General features: G+C 39.4%; 1 protein-coding gene across 1 annotated transcript in view; it reads left to right on the top strand.

The window, feature by feature from the left end:
- Window positions 1–11,655, top strand: part of MAML2 (mastermind like transcriptional coactivator 2) — a 442,776-nt gene extending 431,121 nt beyond the window's left edge. Inside the window, exons 5-6 of the mRNA XM_043994356.1 lie at window positions 2,193–2,304; window positions 7,876–11,655. Of these exons, the coding sequence (XP_043850291.1) occupies window positions 2,193–2,304; window positions 7,876–8,876 (1,113 nt within the window). The 3' untranslated portion in view covers window positions 8,877–11,655. The remainder of the gene's footprint in view (window positions 1–2,192; window positions 2,305–7,875) is intronic.
- The last annotated feature ends 12,164 nt before the right edge of the window (window positions 11,656–23,819 follow it).

Genomic DNA, 23,819 nt, shown 5'->3' with positions numbered 1-23,819 from the left:
GTGACCCTGGGCAAGTCACTTAACCCCAATTGCCTCACTAAAAAAAACAAACAAACAAAAAATAAATGGTGTGGGTAGGGAGGGCAGGATAGTTACAGGGAGGTAGATTGAAAGAAATCTTTATAACAATTAAAGCTGCACAAAAATGCATGGGCCACCTCCAAAGGCTTTAGTTACTCCATCCCTAATCCCTAAAGGTCTGAAAGCAGAGATTGGATGACCACTTGATGGGGATGTTGTGTTTTTTCTTTTCTTTTCTTTTTTTTTGGTGGGGCAATGGGGGTTAAGTGACTTGCCCAGGGTCATACAGCTAGTAAGTGCCAAGTGTCTGAGGCTGGATTTGAACTCAGGTCCTCCTGAATCCAGGGCCAGTGCTTTATCCACTGCACCACCTAGCTGCCCCTGATGGGGGTGTTGTAAAGAGACTTTCTGTTCAGGTATGGGTTGGAATAGACTACCTCCAAAGTCCTTTCTCACTCTGAAATTCAGTGATCCTATAACTCAGAGACCAAGAACACCAAATTATACAAGCAAAAGTCACGGTCACATGCTTAAGGAAAAAGGATTTTGGAAAGTCTAAAATTTGGCATGAAATCCCAAACTACCAAGGCTGGATAGTAGTTTACACTAGGTGGATGAATCTTGGCACATTTCAGATTCACTGAGAAGTACAAGCCATTTCTCAGACATTTGGGATTCAAAAAAAACTATAATGGGCCTTACCATCCCTTTTCCCTTTCACTTACAAACACATATTTAAAAGAAGTTTAATCCATATGATTCTGACTCATCCTTAGATCACCAAAGTTGTGTTTTATGAGTCATTCGATATCCAAGAAATCCAATGAGCCTTTCAAATGTGTGGGGTTTTTTCTTCTTAGAAACATGAATTGTTGTTACATTTGTTGTCATTTTAGGGACTACTTCCCTCTTTAGTAGACTCCATTCAGAAGACTTGAAATGTCTGGAAACTCAAGTTTTAGATGGGATCTAAATTTTACAGGACATATTTTATCTTCTCTTAATTTACCAAATTTGCTGAATTTCCTACAATATTGTTCCATGTCCATCTTGGAAAATTAATTTTCTCTGTTAAAACAGAGGTCACTGGGGCAGCTAGGTGGATCAGTGGATAGAGCACCGGCCCTGGATTCAGGAGGACCTGAGTTCAAATCTGACCTCAGACACTTGACACTTACTAGCTGTGTGACCCTGGGCAAGTCACTTAATCCCAATTGCCTCACCAAAAATAAAAAATAAAATAAAAACCAGAGGCCACTTCTCTGAGTGGAATCCTAAAGATGCCAGAGAAACACTTTGGGGACTTATCCCTTTTGGCTTCCCAAGCAGCCCATTATTTTCCAAACTCAGAGAATCAGCAGGTGCCACTAATAACAGAAGGAAGGAAGGAAACTTAGCGAGAGGGATCAAAAAGTTGTTATTACATATTATGCATTGAAATCAATATAATTAATTACTAAAGGCATTTGGTTAATTCACAGATTCATAGACTTAGAGCTGGAAGGGAACTTATAGGCCATATAGTCCAACCCCTTCATTTTACAGTTGAGGAAACTGAGGCCCAGAGAGGTTAAGTGACTTTCCCAAATTTACACAAATAGTAAATTGTAGAGATGGGATTTTAATTCAGGTCCTCTGATTCCCAATCTGGTTTGCTTTTTTATATTAAATATTAAGAGTATAATAAATCATTTAATGTTTTGAAAGAGTGAGGAAATGATAGGAAAATGTCCATGGCTTTAGAGAAGGGGTATTAGGGAATTGAGTAGGGTAGTATTCATTTATTCTGCTATACCTCTAGGCTTCTCAGTTCCAGAACAGATCCAAGGTCCCAGACATGTCTCTTTCACAACTTTGATCTAGAAACATGGTCACTTTAGAAATTCACAGATGTTCTCATAAACATAAAAATCCAAGATCAAGAAGCTGTGAAAAATAACCAGGAAAAGAACAGAGATGCTAATGATTATGAAGAAGGAGAACTTGTTTATCATTACAGAAACCCACCAAAATGAAGCAGAATCTTGTCTCAATTAAGACAACAGCTTTGGGCTGGGGATATTAAATAAGTGATTTGAAATGATTTTTATATCTTTGTGATCACATGATCCCTCTAGTTAAGGAAGAAAGCCACATAAATTGCAACTTATTTATTTGTTATTTTTTCTCAGGAGAAAATTGCTTCACAAGATCAGATAAACAGACATTTGACAAGGCCGCCCCCAGATTATAAAGACCAAAGAAGAAACATGGTCAACATGCAACCAACAAGTCAATATTCTGGTAAGTGGGTATGAAATTGTCAAACTCAGAGTTGTGAAAAGAAAAAGTACAATTTGGAGTGTTTCAAGCTTTATTTTCTCCTTTGAAGCATTAAAATGGTCTCATCATCAGAATCTTCTACTACTATCCAATTGTCCTCAATAGAAGGAGATATTTATGCTTTCCTCTGCAAGAGGAACTCCTGCAGCCTACTAGGCAGACCCATCAATGATTTAGTAAATAAGTCACTGGGGGTTTTCTAAGGTTAACCGATTTCTCCAGTCACTTACTATTATAAATGTCTGAGGCATGATTTGAACTTGTATCTCTGGCTAAGTTCTATCCATTATGCCATTAACTCTGCCAAAATGCATTTATTGACACTTGGTTTTTTTAATCTATTGTTAATCTTTCATACTTATTTTTGCCTCTGCTCTCCTGTATTCTTCTGAAAACTTGATTCAATTTAATTTGGTTCAATAATAAATTTTTGAGTGCTTGATATGTGCTAGGGTACATTAGAAAATCCCATCTCCTGACTTCCTTGTTCATTTGTTCTATACCTAACTACGTATTCTGTCCCACATATTCTAGGCTTGGTAAAAGTTGCTACTTTTCAATGAATATTCTCATTTTTAAAACTTGGCCCTAGTTTTTCTAAGCATCCTTGGGGATACCAAATTGCCCTGCCCCTTTTTTCTGACTATGAAAAATAGCATCTACTTATTCCTCCCTTTGAAATTTGTTTACTTTAACCCAAGATAGAACTATGATCTTTGCCTATGTTTTGTGTAATGAGACAGATGAGGTCACTGGGCCAATTTAAGTCAATGAACATTATTAAGCTCCCACTATACGGAAGGTACAACATTAGGCAGCAGAAATACAAAGAATGAAAAATGAAACAATCCCTGCCTTCAAAGAACTTGAAATATAATGGGAGGTGGGGAAAGAGGTAACAACCTATAATATAATAAGAGAATGCTAGTTAGAAGACAAATACATTAGGATAGGTGAGAAATAGAGAGGGCCTAACAGGCCTGGTAGTAGTATGTGTAGAAAGGATGGGGTGAATATAACCTATATTAAGAAAATAAATTCAATAAACCTTAGCAACTATTGGGATGCAAGGGATGAAAGAAGAGAAAAAAGTTAAAGATGATTTCCAGATTCTAATCAACAAAAGGAAAGAAGTCAGGAAGGGGGAACAGTTCAACTCAATCCAACAAACATGGATTAAATGTGTCCTATGCATAAGCCACTGTACTAGATGCTGGGACTAAAAAAAAAGAAAAAAAAAGACAAACTAACATAATCTCTGTCCCAAGGAATTTACATTCTGTAAGCTATAATAGGAAAATGAGTTCATTTTCAGAAGTTTTAAGTTTAAGGTGCCAAAAGGCAGTTGATGATGATGGATGGGTTGGTGCTCAGGAGACAGAATGGGTTGCATATATTGATGAAAGAGTCTTCTGTCTAAACACTTAAACTTCTGTTCCAAGGTATATTCCACTGTCTGTTCTCACTACCTACAGTCTAGTTTCTGATCTTGCCATTTTTCTAAAGTCATTAATGCCATCTTAATAGACAGTCTAATAGCCTTTTCTGGTTTCTCATTTTCCTTGACCTTTCCAGAATATTGACATCCTTTTTGAAACTCTTTCCTTTCCTACTTTCCAAGATAGTTTTTCCTCTTGGTCCTTCTTGCTTATTTTCTAAATCTTCTTTACTGGTTAAACTCATTCCCCCAACTCTCAAATGTGAGTTTCTTACAAGGCTCTGTCCTGAGTTCTTCCTTGCTCTTTTGGAAATATCATCCAGTCCCCAGGGTTCAGTGGTCACCTCCATGTAGCTGATTCAAAAATGTACATATCTGACAGCAGTATTTCCCCTGAGCTCTAATCCCCACCTTACAAAGGAAGAAAATAATGCCCAGAAAAATTAAATTACTTGTCCCACTTCACATGGCTAGTAAATATTAAAAACAGGATAGGAATCCAGATCTGCTGACTTAAGGCCAGGGCTCTTCCCATAATTCCTCAGTTTCCACACATCCAAAACTGAACCCATTTTTTTCTACCATAATTTGCAGAATATAAACTTCTTGGAAGCAAAAATTGTTTTATTTTGTCTTTTTTTTAATCCCCAGAATCTAGTACAATGACTTGCACATAGTAGGCATTCAATAAATGTTCACTGAATTGAGTTGAACTCTTCCCCCTTCCTAACTTCCTTTTGTTGATTGAAATCCTGGAGTCATCACAGACATTCAGTGCCTTTATGAAAAAATCAGTTCCACCAACTGCTTTATTCATTTCTCAAAGGAAAAAGTATGAGCTGACTTGTATCCCTCTATACCTTCTCTGTGTATGTTTTGGTTTCATTTGTCACAAGAATGTCCTTGTGGGGGGAGCTAAGTGGTGCAGTGGATAAAGCACTGGCCCTGGATTCAGGAGGACCTGAGTTCAAATCCAGCCTCAGACACTTGATACTTACTAGCTGTGTGACCCTGGGCAAGTCACTTAACCCTCATTGCCCAGTTAAAAAAAAAAAAAGAATGTCCTTGTGAATGTGGCCCAGTTCTCCCATCAGCTCACTTGCTGAAGGTGAAACAAATGTCAAGATTGAATACCTCAACTCAAATGAACATGTCTGTGAATTTTTACACACTCTGCCCCATTTTCCACAACTTTATCACCATTGCTGCAAAAATGCAGAGGCTCTCCATCCCAAGATTGAGGCCCATTTTCTGTTTTCAGCTATTTGATGAGTTTCCATGGTCAAAGGATAATGAGCATTGATAGCCAGCCATCATGGATGGCTGATGTCAAGGGAAATAACAAGGTTAGATGGCTTCTGTTAAGATATGTGATAAAATACTTTGCTGTAAACTTGAGTTCATGTTTGTAGCCTCTCTGTCTTATACGTTATAAGTTTCTTTAGAAAAATTACAGCCTCTCTCTTTCCACTCTGAAGTGACTATTAGGTTCATTTCACTTTGAGAATTCTAGTTATGCCAATTTTGAAGATTCTACCCCTTATATTTTCAGGGCAGATGGTTTAAAGTACAATCCTGCCTAGAAGAAGGGACTGCATTAGACTGTGTGATTAGATTCCTTCTGATATTTTACAGTTCTCCCATAAAAACTTCCCTATGCATTCAAAGCCCTTCATAACCCAGCTCCCTCTTACTTTTCAAGTATTCTTATACCTTACTCCACAACATGTACTCTTCAATCCAGTGACACTGGCCTCCTGGCTTTTCTAAGAACAAGACACTCCATCTCTTGGCTCCAGACAATCTCTCTGGTTGTCCCTTATGCCTGGAACATTCTCCCTCTTCCATTCTGATTGTTGACCTTTCTGGCCTCCTTTAAGTACCAACTAAAGTCCTACTTCCTCCAGGAAGCCTTCCCCAATCATCCTTAATTCCAATGCCTTTAATTATTTCCTATTTATCCTATATATATAACTTGCTTTGTATATATTTGTTTGTGTGTTGTCTCCCCCATTAGATTTTAGGCTTCTTGAGATCAGGGACTGTCTTTTGCCTCTATTTGTATCCCCATTACTTAGCACAGTGCCTGGCACATAGTAGGTGCTTAATAAATGTTTATTGATTGATTGAAAAGTGTCTATGTTCTTAGTTCTTAGTATATAAAGATAGGGTCACTGAGTCATTATTAGTAGGGTGTATACTTTGAGTTAATTTGCTATAGTAGTGATAGATTGTTTCAGTTTCTCCTCATGATCATCATTAAAAAAAAACAGCCATTTGTTGAGTACCTATAATGTGCAGACCATTGCATTAGGCACTGCTGACATATAAAGAAGTATAAGAAACAGTGTGTGACCTCAGCCACCTAGCTGAGGAGTCCAGATTCAACTGTAAGAAAACAAATAACAAAACAAAATAGTAAAGTTTTAGTGTCAAAAGAGCAATATTGATAGTAGGTGCTACAGAGGTTCATATGTCAGCATGGCATAAGAGAAAGAGCACTGAACTTGGAGTCGGGACATCCTGGGTTTGAATCACACCTCCAGCACTCATTAACTGTGTGACCAGGGGCAAGTCATTTCCTCATCTGAAAATGAGGATTATAATACGTGTAGCTACTAACTTTGCAGTTTTATATAGAGAGAACTTTGCAAACTTTAAAGCAATATATAAATGTCAACTATAATTATGATAGAAGAGAATAATCATTGAAGTCTGAGATAGTCAGGGGACATTTCACTGAGGAGGTGACATTTAAGCTAGGCTCTGAAGGAAATTTAGGACTTCAATAAGGGAAGAGGACAGGAAGGGGCATCTTAGAGTGGCTGTTTGGGAAATATGGCATAAACTACTTGACGTGGAGCAAAGATTCATATGGAAGATAAGATTGGAGAAATAAGTAGAAACCTGTTTGTCCTTGCATCCTCTTAATAAGTATTGATATGGTACAATGGAAAGAATGCTGGAAGTAGAATCAGAGGCCCAGGGGTCAAATCCCAGCTCTCTCGCTTACTGTGTGACATTGAGCAGATCTAGGCTTCAGTTTTCTCGCTTTTTTAAAATTTTAAACAAGAAGTTTATTTAAACAACAAGATGTTTGACTTGAAGGGGAAACTATTTAGGATCAATTTCTTTATAGTAATTTATACCTACTGAAAGACAGAGATTGCCCTACATGTAACAGCTACATATAAAGAAGCTATAAAATTGTCCTTGGGAGGGAAGGAGGGATGGAATTTTGGATAGAACTTTAAATAAAATTGTTTATTATCCAAAAAAATTAAAATTATCCAATCAAACAGAGTGTGCAAGGATTTTTTTTGTGGGATTTTGTTCTTGTTCTTGTTGTTGTTGTTAAACAGTGAGAACAAAAAAATTTACTGGAATATAAAAAGTTGAATGAGCATGCCACTAATGAAGAAAAGGGATATTTTCACAGAACCAGTTTGTTTTCCCCCCTCCTCATCTCCATTTGATTCTGATCAAAACCTACCATCAGCCATTTAGTTATTAAACTTATTAAATGAAGAGGGTTAAATGAGATGACCTTTAAGGCTCTTTCCAGCTCTCAGTCTATGAACCTATTGATTTTCTTCTCTTCCTAGAATATAATCTTCTAGCCTGTTAATTTAGGAGTATCGCCCAAGGAACCAGTATATATACTGGCTAAATTGTATATTTCAGAGGATTACATATTAAGGACCCTGACAGAGTAGTGGACAGAAGGATGGACCTGAAATCAAGGCCTGGGTTCAAATCCCACCCCCACTCCCCCGATACTTCTTAGCCATGTGAACACAGGCAAATCCCTTAACCTCTCTGAACCTCAGTTTCCTCATATATAAAATTAGGGATCCTCATACCTGTATCTACCTCACAGGGTTGTTGTGAAACCCAAATAAAGTAATCAATATAAAACTCTTTGCAAAGGTTAGCATATAAACACTAGTCATTATTTTTAGTTATTACATTTCTTTCTATATAACATCAGAATTATAATCCTTTTCATGGCACATGGGCTAGTCTATATTGCTACAAGTGGGGAATTAACTGACTCAGTATGTGTACTTATGCAATTCTCTTTCTTTTCTTAGGAGGCTCAGCAACAGTGAATTTAAACTCGAATCATGCTTTGACAAACCCTGCTTCCACACATAGCATCTTGACCCAAACTTCCAACCTCCCGTCCACTTCCCAAGGAACAAGAATGCCTTCTTTACCAGCTGTCCGTAATATTGGGATATATGGAAACATGCCTTGCAACCAACCTGGTACATACAGCGTCACTTCAGGAATGACTCAAATGACCCAGCACAGAAATACCAACCAAATGATTGCCAGTCAAAATAATCCCATGTTGCTTCGGCCCTCCACCCTTGGGCCTGGGAATAACCATAGTGTGAGCACTTTTGGGTCTGGCTCTATTGCCAGTCCCCAACAAGTGAGACCAAACTTAAACCCTGGTGTCACAAGCATCCCAGCCCAGAGACCACCGAATGTCATGATCACTTCCAGCACAACAGCACCAACCTGGGCCTCCCCAGAAGCCTCAGCCAAGCAGCAAGAGGCCCTGAAGCCAACGGGAGTGCGTTTCCCTACTGGCACACCTGCAACAGTGTACACTTCCAATCAGTCTTTGCAGCGTGCCGTGGGCAACCAGCAATTTTCCCAGCGTGCCGTGGCTCCTCCTAGCCAGCTGACACCAGCAGTGCAAATGAGACCCATCAATCAAATGAGCCAGACATTAAATGGACAAACTCTTGGGTCACTCAGAGGTCTGACTCTCAGACCGAATCAGCTAAGCACACAGACTTTGTCAGGAACTGGGTTGAATCAGGCCGGGACAGGCATAACTCAGGCACCGTCCCTGCCTTCCAACAGCTTTCCTGCTACAAACCAAAGTGCCAGGGCCTTCCAAGGAACTGACCATGGCAGTGACTTAGCTTTTGACTTTCTCACCCAACAGACTGATAACATGGGACCAGCACTGAATAGTGACTCCGACTTCATAGATTCCTTACTGAAAACCGAGCCTGGCAATGATGACTGGATGAAAGACATCAATCTTGATGAAATCTTGGGCAGCAATTCATGAAGGCAAGAAGGGATGGGAACTACAAACTCCAAGCACTAAAAGGCAGTATTTTATATGGACTCTGTAAAGGTTAAGCTGTTGACTTTTAGTTTTTCCTTTTAGTGGAACTGTGTAGATACCGTAGCTTAACATTGAGAAACAAAAGAGTGATTGCTGTATTGAAAATGTTGATACAAAAAAAAATTTCCCCAAATAGTGAACTTGATGAAAGTAAAGTTTGAGATGAGTTTCATAGCTCTGAATTATAGGATAGGATATCCAATTCATTCAAATGGAACTGTGATGTCAATGTATATTTTTCTTGGGTAAAACGGGCCACAAAACCTCTTTCTTCCCTTCCTCCCTAAAAGAAAATTGATGGGAATTTGTAAATCACTTACTTAAGCTCAAGTGATGCAGGGGAACTGGCTCTAAAGGGAACACAGAGTAACAGATTCTCACACTTGATTGCTCTTTGTGCTGTTTTAGCTTTATCTCTGGTTTATTATTTTAAACCAACTAGAGCTTCTTCCAGAGAAAACTACAAGATCTGTTTGGAATGTAAGAAAATTGACCTGAGTAAGCAAGGGCCTGGAGTGAGTCCAGCAGGCTCTGGGCCTCTCCCCACCCACCTTGTGCTGCCATATGCCACTCTTGGTGGAACAGACAACCAAGGCTACTGTTCCTAGTGTTGAAACCAGGAGTTTAAGTTGTGCAGCCTCAGGAGGGGCTCTTTTGACTGAATCCACAACTGAGTCCCCAATCCATTCCCAAGTTTTATATGCAACCAAGACCTGGATCAAAAGTTGCTGCATGCCTGTCTGTATGCATTAGATTTCACTCTTTTTTGAATCACTCACACAACTACAATGTTCGAAAAATGTCCAGCTGGGCATTGTCATAAAAGGGATTTATTTGGCTTACAACTGTAATTGGAAGCAGGGAGGGGGTGGAGGATTTGTTGTGAAAGTTCTCTCTGGTCAGTTCTGATGATGATTGAAATTGAAACCCACCCTGTTTCCTGATCTGACAAAAGATAGATTTCTAAGTCCAGGAAGGTTGGGAATGATCACCAAAGCTTAAATTCCATACAGTCTTCTCTGATGGCAAAAAGAGACAGGATGCTCTAGAAGGAACCAAAACTGGCAAACTAAGGGAAAGTATGCTGCCTTTGGTGAACAGCCAAAACGTACCTGTCCCGTGTCATGAAAGTTCATACACCCTCCATTAAGTCTTCAACCCATCACTCAATGTAAGGAAGGAAACCTATTAAGGCTAGATATAGCCTCTATGCCCAGGATTCAAAATCTAGGTTTCTACTTTCAGAGTCACCCCCACTGCCTCACTGAATGAATGACTGAGTGACCCCAGGTGAGTAATTTTGCTTATTTGACCTACACACAATTCTCCTGGAGAATAGGATTGATCTCACTGCAAGTGGCATAGTCGTTCTTTTCTGCCCTTTCAGTCCTACACCTAAGTAATCACACCTTGAAATCACACCATTTCACTCATGCCCAAAGCTGAAAATGTCAAATCTATAAAAATAATAACTCACCAGTCATTCTTTAATATGACTTAAGTGCACTGTCCCACCTTCCGTCAGGCAGCATCCACACCACTGGCCCAGGATCTTCTCAGTGTTGGCTTGTAAATATAAAGAAATTATTTGTTTTGTAAACTTTTGTAAAAAAATATTTTGGTAGAAATAATTAAAAACATATTCTTTGGGTTATATTTATACATATGTGAAATAAATATACTATCAGAAAGTTATATTTTATACAAAAAGTAAATTGTTACCTTTTGTATGCTAATATACAAAGTTTTTGTATAATACAATGGTTTATTTTTTGCTCCACGCCTAAACTGCAGGTGGCCAACTGGGAATTTTAGAAAACGATTAACAGGCTTACAGATAAATGTACATTATGAAACCTCCATAAATGGCATTCCAGGTTTCAAGCCTTTTTTTTTTTGCTTTCTGCAGTCATATTATTTTTTGAACCCATAGTTCTTGTGTTTTTCTTTTGTTACACTGTGTGTACTGTATTGTTCTTCACTGCACGTGGTCTGTTCTGTGCTGTTCCATTTTATAAAGCAGTGTTTCCTCCAAGCAAAAGGAAAGGAAAAGCAACTGTACATAAACACTTATGTTTTCTGTCTTCTCTGTGTTACTGTATATACCAGCTAGCACTCAGCAGTTGTACATCTTTGATTCAGCTTCTATTTTTACCCTAACAAATAGTATGTTTTGAAGTAGCTCTCAAATTTAAGCAGAGTAAGCCAATCAGAGTATTTGGAATTGCTTCTTTCTTAATGTGAATTTCATCATTCATGTCTATTTATTCAGCTACTCATTAAAATGCAGGAAAATGATGGGGAAAATGATGGCTCCTATATTTCCTCTTTGCTCACATCCTACTCCCAACAATAATGGGATTTTCCTGAAAGTTGAGAAAAGTTTGAAACATGCGATATAGCCACAACTTTGGAATTTATGACTTAAGAGCTGCTGGAATACAATCTCCCTTTGAAAGAAATACCAGACTATTGAATTGATGGCATTGTTGTTCGTCCTGACATATAGGAGATAGAATTAACTTTAAAAAAGAAAAGATTAAAGGTCTAAAGGGTAATTTCAGCAAACAGTTCCTTCTATGCTTTGTTTTAAACCCAAATGACAAGGAAAAATAAAAGTCTATATTATAAATGAATGAACTAATATTGCTTGCATCTGTGTATCATGACATATACCCGTTACTGTAAAGATTCCAATATGTAAACAATTATTTTGTATTGTGTGTAATTCCATGTGTTTAAGAAAAAAAACAGTTTTTAAAAAAAAGTCTGATTTCCATGTAATCACATTATTTTTTCACACCAATAAATTCCCCAAATCATAGCTTTTCAAAGTTAGAAGGAACCATGGTGGGCATCTAGTCCAAGTGCTATACAAACTAGAATCTTCTCTTCATCATACCCAGAAAATGATCACCCAACTTCTACTTGAAGGCCTCAAATGAGGAGAAACCCACTACAACCCAAGGTAGCCCGTTCCACTTTGAGATAGCTCTATTAGGAAGGGTTTTTTCCCTTTATATGCAGCATAAAATTGCCTCTTTGTAATTCTACCCATTGCTCTAAGTTCTACCCTCTAGTGCAAAACAGACCAAATCTCAACCTCCTTCCCCTTGGAGTGAGCCACCATATCCTGCCTGAGTTTTCTCTTTTCCAGGATAAATTTCCCCATCTCCTTTGATGTCTTCTCACAGGAATGGGTGTCCAGTAGACAATTAATTCTCTAGGAAACTTCTTTTATTTTCCTAGAAGTGAAATGGTGGCTTCCAGAGGTGCAAAGTTTATTCCTTCACTATTTGTTAAGTGCTTAGTGTATGTATGGCCCTTTACTAGTAGTGACATTATCTCACATTTATGTAGCAGCTTTTTAGTTTCAAAGCTTTTTCCTAATAATAATCCTATGAGGTAGGCAGTGTAAGTGTTATTACCCAAATCTTAAGAGATGGGAGCCTGTCAAAGCCAGGATTTCTGACTTGTCCAGGACTCTCTCCACTACAGCTCAGAAACTCTAATGATATGGAGTTATAGGACTTCTCTTGGCCTGCTCCACAGGGAGCAGTTCAGTTCTGGCTTTGTGAACTGAGGACAAGAAATATATTTCATGAATGACTATAGTCCTGTAGTTGGTGTGTAAGGGTCAAAGAATCATATATCTAGGACTGAATGGGATTTCAGAGACCGTATAGTTCAATCCCCTTGCTGAGCCCCAGGAAAGTAAAGTGATTTGTACAAAGTCACACAAGTAATGCCAGAAGTGAGAATTTTAACCTATATCTTTCGCCTCCAAATCCAGGACTTTTTCCCCTTTGATACACAGGGTAGCTTGAGAAGTGCAATGAGAAAGATCAGTTGGTGGGACAAGGTGGGGTTGGGGGTGGGACAAAAGAAACAAGGAAGGGGGCAGCTAGGTGGTGCAGTGGATAGAGCACCGGCCCTGGAGTCAGGAGTACCTGAGTTCAAATCCGGCCTCAGACACTTAACAATTACTAGCTGTGTGACCCTGGGCAAGTCACTTAACTCCAATTGCCTCACCAAAAAAAAAAAAAGAAAAGAAACAAGAAACAAGGAAGCAATTCTGTCTAATCCCCCTGCTGTAGAATCATGGTACCATGGAATATCAGATCTGTAACAAATATTTGAGATCATCTCATCCAACCCTGCCATTTTATAGCTGTAGCTTCTTGTTTTCTTCTGAACTCACTTAAGTTGAATGTTCTCCATGTGTCTTTGGCCCTCTCTTCTCTTTCTCCCTTGAAATCTCCTTTACATCCCTATGTAGATGACTCCCAAATCTCTTTCTAGCTCAGCCTTTCTTCTGTGCCAATTGATCTTCTGAGACCAGCATTTTCAGCAGCCTATGAGACACCTCAACCTGGATGTTCTACCAGTATCTCAAACAGCATATCCCCAAAATGAGCCTATTCTCTTTTCCCCTGCATCTCATGCAGACTTCACGATTTCTGACACTGTTCACCTATCTCCATGTCTCTTGCTGTAAAACCTTGAGATTATCCTTGACTCTAATTCCAGTCAGTTGTCCAATCTTATTGATTCTGTACACTGGATGTTGATGCTTACATGAGCCCATTCTTCTCCCCTGCCTCCATCCCCACTAACCCCAGTGTATTGCATATTACAGCTGTCTTTATAAGTGTTATTCATAAAGAACTTTCTTCAGTGCTTCAAGAATTTGTGATTTTATCCAAGTCAGTGGCCATTATGAATTGCTATGTTCAAAAAAGTCCCATCTCCAGTCAACTAGACTTATGATGATTGGCATCTCTAAAATACTGGGATGCACATGCAAAGCCTTTCTAGGTTGTTTGACCCTATCAGAGCTTTTGCTCTGCTGGCCTAGTCTTTGGAATTCCAGGATCACCAAGGTTCCATGGTGAAGCTTAGGGAAAAATTTTAATGGAGAACTTTAATTATTAATAGAGCAGGACCACGTAAGGTATAAAGCATAGAGCCATTATGGAGGAGCTTGGATTCAGGAGCTTCTGCCACTTTTTATCTGTGACCCCAGACAGATCAATCAATATACCTCTGTGTGCCATCTCAGAGTCAAAAGTCAAAAATCACCTAGTTCCAATCTTCTCATTTTACAGGTGAGGAAACCAAGGCCCATAGAGCTTAAAGTGACTCCCCTAAAGTTCCATAGAGAGCAAAGCCAGGAATTCAGCCCTATCACTGCAGAAATCAGTTTTCTTGCCACTCCCTAAGATTTAACAGTTACAAAATCTGCCTGAGTGGAGGAAGTGCCACACATCTGAATTTCCCCATGAATTCAGGTATTCCTGGTAAAATATTTACCACTTATTGACTTAGGCTAAGTGCTTTCAAAAACATAGGCCTCTACCAGAGGGTTTTTATAGTTGTCAACATAAAGCATTCACCAAAAAGGGATCCAGGAAATATAACCTAATTACCATACTTTTAAGGCATGTGAAGAAAATCAATTTTGTAATTTCCCATGAATCCTGTGTCCCCAAGGAAGAGGAGCCTTAATATGGCAAGAACACTAGTCCAGTCTCCTTGGAGCTGCCAAAGATATGTATAGTCCTTAAACCTTCCATCCCCCAGAAAAATAGCAGATGGAAGATTTTAAAAGGTGCCCTCTATAACTTTGAGAGCTGCCTGAGGCTTAGAGAGCTTGGGACTTTCCCATGGGCACGCTGCTAGTAACTGTCAGAGGTGGGATTAGGCACCCTGGCCCCAAATCCCACTCTCTAATTACCAGGCCATGCTGCCTCTTAAATCCCAGGAGAGCTATCACCAGCCACTTTAAAGTCTCTCCCTTTCCCCTCTCCTCCTTCAAGTCATACTTAAGCCTGACCTTAATGTACAGAAGAAAGAACTCATCCCTGCTTAATTGTAGGGCAATTTGGAAGCAAGGGACTTGAGGTAGTATTATCAAATGGAAAATCAAATTCTTCTTGTAGTCTCCATCTGATAAGATTAGGCAAGAATCTTTTACCTTTGTTTTCACACCATCACACTTTCATTCTCATGGTCTAACACAATGAGACAGCCTTTTCAGGACATGCAACTTTTTATTAACCTCCAATTATCAATTGATTTTTAAATGAGATCAACAACCAGTCAATCAGTAAACATTTATGAGGCATCCACTATGTACTGTGCTAACACTATGCTAAGTGTAAAAAAAAAAAAAAAAGCAAAAAGACAGTCCCTGCCCTCAAGGAGCTCACAGTCTAATGGGAGAAACAACAAGCAAATATGTATAAACAAGCTACATACAGGATGAAGAGGAAGTAATTGAGGGAGGGAAGGCACTGGAGTTAAGAGGGACAGGGGAAATGCAATTTTAGTTGGGCCTTTAACAAAGCCAGAGAAAGCAGTAAGCAGAGGTGAGGAAGGAGAGCATTTCAGGTGTGGGGACCAGCCAGAGAAAATACCTGGGACGTGTTTGTGGAACAGACAGGAGGCCAGTGTCAGTAGATCAAAGAGTACATTGAAGTGAAGGGAAAGGGTGGGCTTGGGAGAGGGCTAAACTAGACTAGAAAGACTAGAAGGGAAGAAAGGAGGAAGGAGGGAGGGAGAAAGAGAAAGAGAAAGAACATTGACATATAAATGCAAAGCAAGTTGGTGAGACAGAGACAACTGGAGGATTCATGGAAGACTCAGCAACTGGACTTAACCTTGAAAGAAAATAAAGACTGTGAAATGTGGAAAAGAGAAAGGAGAAGAACCTCCTCATGGATTACAGGCACAGAAAACAGCTTGCTTGACTGCAGGGATATGAGAGATGCAATGTCATATTTGGGGAACAGCCAGAAGTCCAGTTTGTTGGAATGGAGGGTATGGAAAGAGAAGTAATATGAAATAATTCTAGAAAAGAGAGATGGGAGCTGATAATGGAAGGCTTTAGAACAAAAATGAAGAGTTTATTTTATCCTAGAGACAGTAAAGAGCCACTGAAGGCTTTTGAGCAGGGCACTGATATGAGCAGACTTGTAGTATCTGTCACAACAGGCAAAAAGAGAGACTGAAAGTTGAGACAATTAAAAGGCTGTTATGGTAGTTCAGGCAAAGGGAATGAGCTTCTGAACCAGAGTACACTGGAAGGAGATGCCAGAACCTGGCAGCTAATTTGATATGGAGGGATCAAGGGAGAGAACAGAATCAAAGGTGCTTCCAGTGTAATGAATCTCAGTGACTGGGAGAATGGTGGTATCCTTAACAGAAATAAGAAAGCTTTAGATGAGGAATAGGTTTAGTCAGAGAAGATGGTGAGTTTGGTATTGGATATGTTGAATCTGAGATAACAATGGAAATGCGGGATTGGAAGTCAGGGAAGAGATTGGGGCATGATATAATTACTTAATAGTCAACTGTTTAGAAATATTGAACCCATTAGAATTGACAAGAAGGGCAGCTAGGTGGTGCAGTGGATAAAGCACTGGCCCTGGATTCAGGAGTACCTGAGTTCAAATCTGGCCTCAGACACTTAACACTTACTAGCTGTGTGACCCTGGGCAAGTCACTTAACCCCCATTGCCCTGCAAAAAAAAAAAAAAGAATTGATAAGAATACTAAGGAAGCCAATAAAGAGAGAGAAGTGAAGAAGTCTCAGAACAAAGCTCTGAAGGACTCTCTTCAAGGTTACCAACATTTTCTCCTCTTAAAAGTTTTATTGGTGCTTTGTTTTTTAATACTACAGTTACTTCCCAATATATTCTTCTTCACAGAACCTTTTTTGTGTGCATACCCTTTTCTTGCTAATCAAATGTAAGCTCTTTAAGGGATGGGATTGTTTTTGTTTTGGGCTTTCTATCCTGAGTGTCTAACATGGTACTTGAGATATAGAGAGAATTTAATAAATTCTTACTGAATGAGTAACTGAAACTTCCCTCCTCTGGGTAGAGAGATGGATAACCATAAATGAAATATGTTGTACATGGTGATACAATAGCTGGGTCACTTGGTTCTATTTACCAGTTTCTCTTTGTTACAAGGAAGAGTTCCATGAGGAAGGGTATATTAGGAAGTAATTATGGTGTAAAAAACCAAAACCACCCATAAAACTTTTTTTTAAATTTTTTTTGTTTTGTTTAAGTGAGGCAATTGGGGTTAAGTGACTTGCCCAGGGTCACACAGCTAGTAAGTGTTAAATGTCTGAGGCCAGATTTGAACTCAGGTACTCCTGACTCCAGGGCCGGTGCTCTATCCACTGCGCCACCTAGCTGCCCCCCCCTCTAAAACTTTTAAAAAGAGAAAATATTGATAACTATGAAGACTAGTTTATGTTGAGTGATGAAGGGGGCCTCAGGCTAAATTGTGATGGGCTGACTGAGTGAGGCAGTGAGGGATCTGAGGCAGTTAAATACATACAACTCTTTCTGGGAGTTTGACAATAAAAAGAAGGAGAGATAGCAGACAATAGTGTGAGAGGATGACATGGTCTAGTAAAGGTTTTTAGATGGTAGGATGACCTGAGCACTTTTATAGGTCATAGAATTGTAGACCCAGAGGCTATATAACCCAACCTCAGGAAGGTGTGACTTACCAAAAGTTACATAGGTAATAAGCATCAGAGGCAGAATCTGAACCCAAGTTCACTGATCCAAAAGCCAGTGTTCTTTCTAGTGGACAAGGAGTCAGTAGATAGGGAAAGACTGAAGGTGAGTAAGCTTTAGGGAAAGATGAATGGAGCAAGCACCCAGAGGCAATGAGAGGGATATGGATCCAGACCACAAGTGGAGGCTTTAGTTTTGTCAAGAAGAGCAACTTTTTTCCACAGACACTGAAGCTAAGGAGGGGAGAGCCGGCAAGGAAATATAGGGCGTTTGATATGTACAATAGGCAAGAAGAGAGAGCCCAGCTCACATCTAATGCAATACTTTGTACATAGTGGCTGCTTAATCAGTGTTGTTGCATTGCTCTTCTCAGTAAACTAGGAGGTGGGGTCATTCAATGAAGGAGGTGAAAGTGGTAGGGTGTTATTTTAGGGGGCTTCAGGTGAAAGGAGAAGGTTTAGGACAACCCTTCAAGAGGGTACATGAGAGTCAATCAGGGAAGATCTAAAGGTTCCAGCTGAGGTGAAATAATGTGCAAATGTTGTACCTTCAGTTGGCATGGTTATGGGATTTCCCTTCAGCAATATTCAGCAACTCTAGCAGCTCTGGAGTAGGAATGAAGAAAGAAGATTATGGGTGTGGCCTAGGGGTAAGGACTGACATTGTAAACAGCAGCTGGGCAAAAGGGGGAGGGATTCAAGGGTGGTCAAAGGTGCTCCATTGAACTGTTCAAGTAGAAAGTCAAGACTAAGTAAGGAGGAAAGTGAGGGGAGAGGAGGGATGATTGACTAGAACAGGAATGAAAGGAGAACTGAAGATTAGAGTGAAGATGAAGAATGGTTTGGGGAGGAATGAATCCAAAGAAGGGATAGAAGTAAAAGAGATTACTATCACAGAGGGAATTTTCCAAGTCCAAGATGATGGAGGTGGCAGAGTGTGGGGTCACAGTGAGGTCTAAGATGTGACCATCCTTCTGTGTGGTGAAGGTAGAGTGAAGATGTAGATCATGGGAGTTTAGAACATGGGCTAGAGTGTTCAAGGAAATGTCAAAATGAATATTAAAATCCCTGAGTATGAAAGGAAGGCTTATGATGCAGAAGAAAACCGAACCAGGTGCTGAACTCTTTGAGAAAGGAAAGAAAATGACCTGGAGACTAAGACACAGTAATAAGGATCTAGCAGAGGCTGAAAGGACTATCAGAGAGGGATTCAACAAAAAGACTTCCAAAAGAATGTAAGTTCCTTGAGTTGTCTAGAAGCACAATTTATCCAAACAAAACAAGTTTTGGAAGAACAAAAAGAACCTTAGACCAGGAGTCAAAAAACCTGAGTTGGAGCCTCCAATTTGCTTTGTGACCTAAGGCAAATCACAATAACTCTCTGGGCCACAGTGTTCTCCTCCAATGCCCACTACATTTCTAAAAAGTTTTATAAAGAAACTGAATTTGTATAAATTGGACTATACATTAGGCTTATATTGGTTTTATTTTGGGGTTTTGGGGGGTTTTTTCAGGGCAATGAGGGTTAAGTTACTTGCCCAGGGTCACACAGCTAGTAAGTGTCAAGTATCTGTGCCAGATTTGAACTCAATGGACTATATATTAGGAAAACATCATTTAAAGTAATTCTATGAATCATCATTGGGAAGGTAAGGAGCAAAGTCGATAGGGTGCCAGGCCTGGAGTCAGGAAGACTCATCCTCCTGAGTTAAAGTCTGACCTTATATATTTACTAGCTATGTGACCCTGGGCAAAACACTTAACCCTGTTTGCCTCAGTTTCCTCATCAGTAAAATGAGCTGGAGAAGGAAATAGCAAACCACTCTAGTGTCTTTGCCAAGAAAACCCTAAATGGGGTCATGAAGAGTTGGACATGAATGAAAAACAACTGAACAACATTCTATCTGTTTCATAAATCCAGGTTGTCATGACCCAGATTTGCTTAAAATACAGTTCACTTATGATCTCTCACCTTTTTGTGAAAATTTAGAAGCTGTTACTTGCTATATCACCAAATTTCTTGCCTAATAAAGGCATTACTACAGTTTTTGTGGCCTAAAGGCCATTCGTTGCTTGTTCGCAATTTACACTACATTTAAAGTCTCAGCAGAAGGTTTGGGCCTCAATAAATCTGGTGGGTGGAGCTGCCCACAGTGACTGGAGGAAGAAGTAGCTAGGTAATGGGTTCAACATAATCTGTCTCCAGCTGCCCACCTACCACAAGAGGGATGATCCATGTCATACGTCCTTTCGAATTTGGGAAGATGGATCAGGAACAAGATAATGCAATAGAAATGAATTGTCTAGAAGTACAACTTATCCAAAGAGTATTCATTATAAAATATATTCTTGGGGCAGCTAGGTGGCTCAGTGGATAAAACTACCAGCCCTGGATTCAGGAGGACCTGAGTTCAAATCTGGCCTCAGACACTTGACACTTCCTAGCTGTGTGACCCTGGGCAAGTCACTTTTGCCCCGCAAAAAATAAAATAAAATATATTCTTGAATAATGAGAAAACGTGTCCTGAATGAGCAAAAAGAAACTTGGATTGGGAATCAAAAGCCCTGAATTCTAGCTTCCAATTTGTCGTGTGACCCAAGGCAAATAATAATACCTCTCTGGGTCACAGTGTCCTCATCTGAGGAAAAAGTGAAAGGTTTGGGCTAGGAGATACCCAAGTTGCCATTTGACTACCTTCTGGGATTCTATGTCAGGGTGTTTTGTAGCAGCAACAGCATTTGTCATCCAGACTGAAACTCCTCTGCTTATCCAAATTAGCAATTCATACTCTTTACAACACATGTTTTTAACTTGAGGTTTGCAACCTTTAAAAAAAAACATCTTGATAAGCGTATTTCAATAGAATTGGTTTTCTTTGTAATCCTATATATTGTATTGTATGCATTTTAAAACATTCTGACAAGGGATCCCTAGACTTCACCAGACTCTGGCCTAACTCAGAGGTTTTCTTCTTGAGAAGTTAAACTAAAGGACTACATACCTAAGAAGTAAGGGAGATAAGCCCATTAGGTGTTGCTGCTGCCTGATCGGAGCCAGGGGACAGAGATAACTCCAGAAGTCAGGACCACTACCCCTCATTCAAGCCTTTCCCACCCCACCCCATCCATCCTCTATAAAGGTTTTAGCCTTCCTCTGGTCAAGGAGGAAGATGTTTCAGAGAAAGAAGTCTCTAAGCCATCTCTTCTCCTCAAAGGAAGTCTTTGACTCCCCTCTTGGTCATTTCTTCTAAGCGTCCAAATAAAAGACTTTTTTTCTAATTGGATTGTGTGGGAGAGATGTAATTCTTTAAAGAGATATACCTAAAGACCCCCACCCCCTCTTTCCCCATGACAATCCTCACACTTGGAAAGTTCCCTGAGTAACTGAGAGGATAAGGGAGGACCTGTCCAGGGTCACACTGCAAGTATGTGTCAGAGAAAGAATGAGTCTTCCTGACTCCAAGGCAGGCCTTCTACCCACTGTGCCATCTTGCTTCTTGCTATGCTTTATTATTAAATAAGGAGACCTAGAACAAGCAACTCCTACATCAACCATTATGACACCATACCCTTTGTAAGGTTCTTGACCATTTGCAAAATTCTTCCCATAAATCATCTGAAATACAAAAGCAATGGGTGTGAGGCATTCAATAGTCTTAAATATGACCTGACACCACAGAATTAAGATCTGAAATATGACATATTAAATGAATTATGCTTTGACTGCTGAGGGAATGATAACGTTTCTGAAAGAAAAATATTTTTTTACTCACTGACAGTGAAGAACCAGAACTTCGAGTAAGCACATTGTGCAAAATATTAATAAACTCACATTTAAATGACCCTGAAATGACTTTAAAAATACATTTTTTAAATAACATCTGAATTTTGCAAGTTAAAAACAGTATCATTCAACCAAACTTTTCTGGAAAACAAAGATATGACTTAAGAACAGTGAGTAATGAAGTTGAAATTCTTATTTGCCTTATTTTCTCTCTGAATCTGCTATTTTACTTTCCTTTTTACCAAATTTGCAAACCTTCACATAGTTACCTCCATGACAAGTCTACCAACTGCAAAAGCACCACTGCAATTTTGTTGATATCTTTTAAATATATATGTACCTGTTTATATGTATAATATATAGGTAGTGTATATGCATGTCCTTATATATAGTTGGCATTTCCTGGTGTACACCCCCCCCACTTCAATTTTCCCCTCCATAAAACTTACCACCATAGAATTCTTCCTTGTAACAGAGAAATAGTTACATAGAATTCACTGACAAAAGGCAATGTGGTACAGTAAGAGGAAGAATTCAATTTGAAGCCAGAGTACCTCAAGTCCAGGCTCAGCCACTTACTACTTGTGAGACCTCAGGCAAGCCACATAATTTCTCTAACCCCTGGTGCCTCATATGTAAAATGAAAAAGATAAAACAACAACATTGCAAAAGCAAACAACATTGAAAGACTTAGAAACTCTGATCAATAGTGAGAGAGAGGGCTACTTCCTCTTTCGCAGGTGAAGAGAAGTCTTGCCCATAATCCCCCACCACATTATTGTGGCTAAGACAAATAACTGTTCATCAGGCCTTGATAAGAGAAACATACAGCTGCTACAAGAGGTGCCAAGGCCTATTCCAGAAAGCCCCTCCCTCAGGTACTATTGTGCCCACTTAAAAAGCAGAAAATTGAGCCTAATCAAAACACAATTTGTCACATGGAAATGTCTTGTTGTTGTATGTGTATTTTCTATGCTAAATTCAAAAATGTACATTAAATTTCTGTTACTTATGACTATTAAGTGACATGAATTTTGATACAAATTATGTAATATGGGGTGGCAAAAAAGTTCAGTTTAGAGATGGAAGAAGTAGCCAGAGATTACTAGTTGTCTTCTCTTCTTTGCTGTGCAAAGTCCAAGCTTATATGCTGTGCAGTGGGCAAGGTTGGGAGATGTTGGTATGGAATTGGAAAAGCACGGATTAAGCACTTAGTATGTGCCAAGCACAGTGCTAAGTGTTGGGAATATAAACTGAAAGCGGAAATAGTACTTGATCTCAAGGAGCTCATATTCCAACTGGGGGAGGGAACACACAAAAAAAGAGTTCATAGCAAATAGGAAAATCAGATAGTACTTCTGCTCTGCCAGCAGAGGGCAGATGACAAGGTTCAGAAGACTTTAGGAGCTATAGTAGGGCAGGGAAACCCCAAACTAAAGCATAGTAAGTCCTAGGGTCAAAGCAGAGTGGGCCTTGGGGACATGAGCTGTGGGGCAATAAAAATTGAGTTGGGTAAGGGAAAGTGGCTTCTTTCAGTGGTGAAAGGAAGTATTAATCCTTCTTTTGGCCCCCTCATTGCTGGGCTGTGGAGGAGGAAGGGAAGATTCCATTTGTGGAGCTGGTAAAGGTGATACAGAGAAGAGGATACTCCAGTTCTAGGGAACATTTTGTACTTTAGGTTGGAGAAAATTAAACATAGTTTAATTCTGCCTGTCTCCTACAAGAAAATTAATAAACAGATCAGAGAAATGAATATTATAATATCTCCTACATTTTGTTTCCATACCTCTCCTCCTACCAAAAACAGATTAGAGAACATGGCTAAAAACCAGATCAGAGAACATAATGTCTCCTACAGGATAAACCCCATCAGAGACAGACAGGAAAACATAATGCCGGTTTATTTTGTCCCAAGAAGAAAGAACCATGATCACGTGGAGACCCCTTAAAAAAGGAGCTCAAAGACCCCCTCTTTCTAAGGGTTTTTAAGGTTTCTTTGCTCACAGGTTACAGAATAATTTCATTGGCGTGATGCAAATCAACCCAAAGCGAATACTACAAATGTAAATCAGTTAAACAATACAAATCAGTTAGCAGCTCGACTTAAAGCAGATGCTGCGGTTAGATTATGTGGAGACAGGATATTGGGAGGCCTAGGTAGTTGAACGGGACAACAATAAGATCTATTCACTTTCTTGGGAAAGAAGATAGTGAATAAGAACTTCAAAAGGGCATTTAAATTTGTATGTTCTCTGAGGGAAAGAAAATAGGAACTGTCTCTGGTTTCAATTTGAAGTCTTTGACCAAAAGGCATTTTGCTCCTATTAATTCAGAGTCTCATAAAATCCATTTGGATAATAAGGCAGCTCCATCAAATCTAGGTGATCTATACATTCATATTAACAAGGTCTAGCAATGTTTTCAGTAAATATCCCTTTGTAAAAGCTAATTTAGGTTAATTAGTTAAATGCTATTAAATTGCTAATTACTAGGTTAATCTATGATATAGAGGAGATATTGGAGAGAACACACCAGATTGGAAGGTCAAGAAGACTCCATC

This window comes from Dromiciops gliroides, chromosome 3, assembly GCF_019393635.1.
Source record: "Dromiciops gliroides isolate mDroGli1 chromosome 3, mDroGli1.pri, whole genome shotgun sequence".
NCBI classification, from domain to species: Eukaryota; Metazoa; Chordata; class Mammalia; order Microbiotheria; family Microbiotheriidae; genus Dromiciops; species Dromiciops gliroides.
Note: the sequence above shows the minus strand (reverse complement) of the source record. Positions and strands in the feature narration are given on the sequence as shown.